We start from the raw sequence: 4,709 nt of genomic DNA on the forward strand, positions 1-4,709 counted from the left end.
TCATGGGTTTGATCCCTGTTTATACCAACAAAAAAAAAAAAAATTGATGCTTTTAATAACTTTATGCCTTTGTCTTTGTAAACTATTCTTTGTCTCATCTTAATACTTTTTTAATCATTCACATATCATCATCAAATACTCACAAATTATTCAATAAGAAAGACACCTAATCTTATCCCGTGATAATATTAGTCTAATAGTAAAATGCTGATGGATGTCATAGTGATTGATTTTCAAAAAAGTACTATATAAAAATAACTATCGAGGAAAGATTTTCATGGTCATCCTCATACACATAAACATTTTTGTTTTTGTTTCAATGAGACGTGAACATGAAGTTGAAGTAGTCAATGCACGTGACCGACTTTGTGTTCAATTTCCAAATCTTTATTATTTGGTGAACACTCCGGTACCTTTGAGTTTAGTTGGATATCGGTATTCTCGTCCAATTAAACGTCATTTATTTATTTTATTTTATTTTTAAATAAATTAAAATTAAAATATAATTTGCACTAAAAGTACCATACCCAACTTAAACTCATGGGTACCAAAGAATTTACCTTATTATTTTTATATATCATTTATAATTTACAAATAAACAAAACCAAAACCATGAAACAAGTTGAATTGAATTTCTCCACATACAACGTAGTCAAAAACATGGAATCATTCTAGAAAGCAACTTCATGGAAGACTCAACTATGCGTGTCTTATGGTTTTGCTTCTCATATTTGACTTGAACACTCTCAAAGACAAAAACAACATTAATATATTTCAACAACATTGAAAGATTGAGAGTATACACAAACAAGAGGATATGGCATGTTCTGTGGCTTTTAACAACAAGAATTTGGAAATAAGTTTCTTTGTTTTCAAACCAACAATTGTGATTATAGATGATCTTGTTCATGTTCTCAAACTATTCTCCTTAAGTGCTGAAAACCTTGGTTGTGTTCAAAGCTCCATATTTAGAAGCATCCATGGAAATATGGTAATTTCTTTCTTTCTTTACTTTCTCACAATAATTCTTATATAGTGTATGAGACACTGACACCAGACACAACAATGATCCAGACATGTCAATACTGGTAATCATGATATAAATGTTTGTTTTCTCCAATCAGATTATATGGTATGGAGCATGGCAGAAGCAATCCAACAAAGAAAAAGAGCTTCTAACCTCAACTCTTGTAAGATAAATTCCATCAAATCAACATTTTCTCTTCATTTTAATGATTCTAATATAACAACTTTTTGTTTACTTTGCAGAAATCAATGCTAGCCAAAGTATCAGCCATGGCTAAATTAATTGACCATAATTTCCTTGAAGCATATGCTGGAGAATCAATAGATGGTTCATCAACTGCAAATCTAACAACTGGAGACATAATATCTATAAACACAGCAGACACACCTAGTAGAAAGGACCTTGATAACCTTTCCTACGCCGTGTTAGCTTTATTCAGATCGCGCTTTGCGAAAATGGAAGGTGTAACTTCAGGTCTGTGTTTGAAAGGACAAACTAGACCAATTGTTGTTTGCATTCATGTGTGGAAGTCTCTTCATTTTTGCTACTCGTGGATTCTTAACTCGGATCACAGGAAATGGATGATGCCTTATCTTGAACGATTCTCGATTGATATGAAGTATGATATTTTCAAAGTAGTGTATGTTAGTGGTGACAATGTTGTTGATGTTAATTATGTTTCTCATCATCAAATGTTAGAAAATGGGAAAGGGAGTATAGAAAGACAGATTATGCAGAATTGACATTTCCGTGAAAGATTTCAAGTTTTGAATTATCATCTTTAGCTTAGTTTGTAAATATTGTTGATTACTTTGTGAAAAATAGATTTTAATGAAAGAGTTATTAATAAATATTAAGTTGTAATTGATGGATGGGTGAATGGGGTGACAGATTTCCGAGGTGCAGATAGACACGGCAACGGAGGCAGCCGGTCAGAGACAATTTTTACCTTGCTGTTATTGCCCTGTAACCTAATTAGAATTAGATTCAAGTTCTTTTAATGGTAGCAATAGATTCAAAACAACTTTACACTCACTATTATTGCCTTCCAGCAGCGATAGGCTTCGCTTGCTTGTTTCACCCCTAGCTAGATTCAAGTTCGCCTCCCCATTCTTTCACAACTGACAAATTAATCACACATTAAACATAACCCCATTCCAAAAGACTCTGGATTGGTTTCAGGCTCTGACACCATCCATACAGTAAAATGTTGCGAAAATTCATTTTGATCATGTGAAATTGAACAAAGTAATTATTTGTTTGAAAGAATCATCAGATGTAACAACTATTTTGAATTCGGAACAAAGAAATAATTCAAAGATTTTGCATTAAGAAATGTACTTTTAAATTACATAACACCTATAAAAATAGATTTATAAAACTGGTCAATTATTCCTAGATATTATTCACTTCTATCACTCTTCCTTCATTCAAATTCCAAAATTTATCATTTCATAAAAAAAAATTCAAACCATGTCTCTAAAACTCAAACACAAGATAAAAATAAAACAGAAGATCAAATATTTAGTCCAACAGCAGCACTGAAACATGAAATGTTTCAGCAGGCATTAAAATCTTTAATTTCTCATTACAAAAACCATGTCCTAGCTATGATCTCATTACGAAACCAACTCAAAATCTCAAGATTCAACTACAGAAGAAACAAACATTACAAGAATGAAACAAATGACTCCTTGGTTTCCATCATCCAATGCCTTTAAAGGTCTTGAACACTCAAACCTGAAAACATCAAGAGCATTATAAGTTGCTACGCACAAATCAACAAGACTATACATAGCACAAATTGAAATACACATAGTAACATATAACAACCTTTACTGTTTAACCGATGTATCATCAAAACAATTTTATGTGACAAAATTTGGTTTCTGCAATGTGTAATGATATATACTGATGGCGTATATCCTATCTAATTGTATGTAAAATTCAATCACAGACCTGGAGGAAGTGATTGCTTCAACTTGTCGGCTTTCTCAACATCAAACACACAGAGTGTGTAGAGGTACTTGGAACATCTGACCTTGAACTTAACGACATCCTTGCTCCTCTTGATTCTCACTGACCTAGCATCCTTCCTTCTGGCAGTGAGAAGGAAATCCTTAATCTCGTTGATTTGCTTAGGCTGTATAGGACACCATACAAATTGTAAGAACAATTGCCATATAGTATCACTATTACATATGCAAAGATACTTCAATAACAACAAACTAAAAAAGGTTTAAGAACAGAACTAACACAACTTAGGTCCTGTTTGGATAAAATATATAATAATTCTTATTCAGTACTTAAATAAGTCCCCTTAACATGACAAAAGCAATGGTTACACAAATCTATAAAAGCTCACAAAACAATTACTATCTATGTTATAATTGAAAAAACTAATTTATTTTAAGTCCAAAATCCATAACAAGAGTATAACCCTAATAGCTTGTATATCATAAACCTAACTGTAGTGTTTATGTTTAGATAAAACTATGAACCACTCAACGAATTAGTTATTGAAGTTTTACACTTTCAATAGCTTATTTGTAAAATCTAACTTCGCCCAGCATTCTAGTATCAAAACATTCAGAATAATATCTAACAAAAAATAGTCTTTCTAACGAAACAACATTGTTACAATGGAAATTAATGAAAATGATTGAATCAGTTTCGATAATTGGTTTTTCAGAAGAATAACAAGATCCGATTAGTAAAGAAGAAAAGATTATATTGAATCTCGAATTTCAATAACAGATATAAGAAGCTGAAAGAAAAAGGGGAATGAGAAATCACCATAGTTCCAAGCGACGGTGAGAGCAAAGGGAAGGAAGGAAATGTGATGTAAGCTGTAGAAAGTAGAAAAGTGGCGCTGATAAACCCTAATTCTAGTCGCTCTCTTACTTCTTGGACTTGTTTGACAAGAAAGCCCATATCATATTTGGGCCTGTGGCCATCTTCTTTTGGGTTTTATGCCTGCCACCCTCCAAGTTATAACTAGGCAATTTCTCATTGCACATTTGTGCAATGGGGAGCACCTCTAAAAATCTCAAAATATCCTTAGATAAATTCGGAAATATATCTCCGAACGCATCAAATATCATTTTTTTTAGGGTAAATTCGCAGATACATCTCCGAATTATGTATGGAGTTAATTCGAAGATGCATCTTCCAATTATTGTTGGTGTGTTTTTTCCATAACCAGTTTGCTAAGATTGTGGTGTTTTCAATCCAAGATAATTTTAATTCAATTAAAATTGTCATTATTTGTTTCAACGATTAATAAAAACGAATATTAGAAAATTGAGTAATGCGTTAATTAAACTGAATATTATAGAAATCGAATATAATAGTACAATAATTGTTCTCCAAGTCGATAAAAAATAAACAAAATACAATTAAAAGCATATTCTACTGAGTATGCCTAATCCTAACACCCTGGGTCCTCCTCTACCTACAGTAACCCAAAGCATTTCGTGCCTCGGTAAAAATGGAACATGCTAGGGCAACCACTTCACCACCATCTCTCTCAAAAAACCCAAACTATATGCCTTCACGTGTAATCCGCATAATGTTATGATAAATTGGCAAGACATCAATGGCATGATCATCCTTATACTGCTCATTCTCTAGGATATCCTCATGAGCAGACTTAGGTGGACGTCCAGGAGCATCTTATGTC

At 32.6% G+C, this 4,709-nt stretch overlaps 2 protein-coding genes across 2 annotated transcripts; one reads left to right on the forward strand and one right to left on the reverse strand.

Moving 5' to 3' along the window:
* Positions 1-610: 610 nt before the first annotated feature.
* Positions 611-1,802, forward strand: LOC131644807 (uncharacterized). Its single transcript, XM_058915399.1, has 3 exons — positions 611-991; positions 1,125-1,190; positions 1,270-1,802. The coding sequence occupies exons 1-3, from the start codon at positions 818-820 to the stop codon at positions 1,768-1,770; spliced, it is 741 nt and encodes a 246-aa protein (XP_058771382.1). The 5' UTR covers positions 611-817; the 3' UTR covers positions 1,771-1,802.
* A 723-nt stretch (positions 1,803-2,525) lies between these two features.
* LOC131644808 (large ribosomal subunit protein eL38z/eL38y-like) lies at positions 2,526-3,974 on the reverse strand. The gene is made up of 3 exons (XM_058915400.1): positions 3,824-3,974; positions 2,987-3,170; positions 2,526-2,767 (listed from the first exon to the last, which is right to left on the reverse strand). Exons 1-3 carry the CDS (start codon positions 3,959-3,961, stop codon positions 2,745-2,747), a joined length of 345 nt encoding a protein of 114 aa, XP_058771383.1. The 5' UTR covers positions 3,962-3,974; the 3' UTR covers positions 2,526-2,744.
* Between the last annotated feature and the right edge of the window lie 735 nt (positions 3,975-4,709).

Source organism: Vicia villosa, linkage group LG1, assembly GCF_029867415.1.
Source record: "Vicia villosa cultivar HV-30 ecotype Madison, WI linkage group LG1, Vvil1.0, whole genome shotgun sequence".
Lineage (NCBI taxonomy): Eukaryota > Viridiplantae > Streptophyta > Magnoliopsida > Fabales > Fabaceae > Vicia > Vicia villosa.

What these genes read in the sequence shown, in the direction of transcription:
- LOC131644808 (XM_058915400.1), bottom strand. Translation starts at nt 3,961, where the DNA reads ATGGGCTTTCTTGTCAAACAAGTCCAAGAAGTAAGAGAGCGACTAGAA. An exon ending in CACCGTCGCTTGGAACTATG is followed by an intron (nt 3,171 to 3,823) that starts GTGATTTCTCAT and finishes TGTCCTATACAG; the next exon opens with CCTAAGCAAATCAACGAGAT. An exon ending in GAAGCAATCACTTCCTCCAG is followed by an intron (nt 2,768 to 2,986) that starts GTCTGTGATTGA and finishes TGATGTTTTCAG; the next exon opens with GTTTGAGTGTTCAAGACCTT.
- LOC131644807 (XM_058915399.1), top strand. Translation starts at nt 818, where the DNA reads ATGGCATGTTCTGTGGCTTTTAACAACAAGAATTTGGAAATAAGTTTC. An exon ending in GAAGCATCCATGGAAATATG is followed by an intron (nt 992 to 1,124) that starts GTAATTTCTTTC and finishes TTCTCCAATCAG; the next exon opens with ATTATATGGTATGGAGCATG. An exon ending in AGCTTCTAACCTCAACTCTT is followed by an intron (nt 1,191 to 1,269) that starts GTAAGATAAATT and finishes TTTACTTTGCAG; the next exon opens with AAATCAATGCTAGCCAAAGT.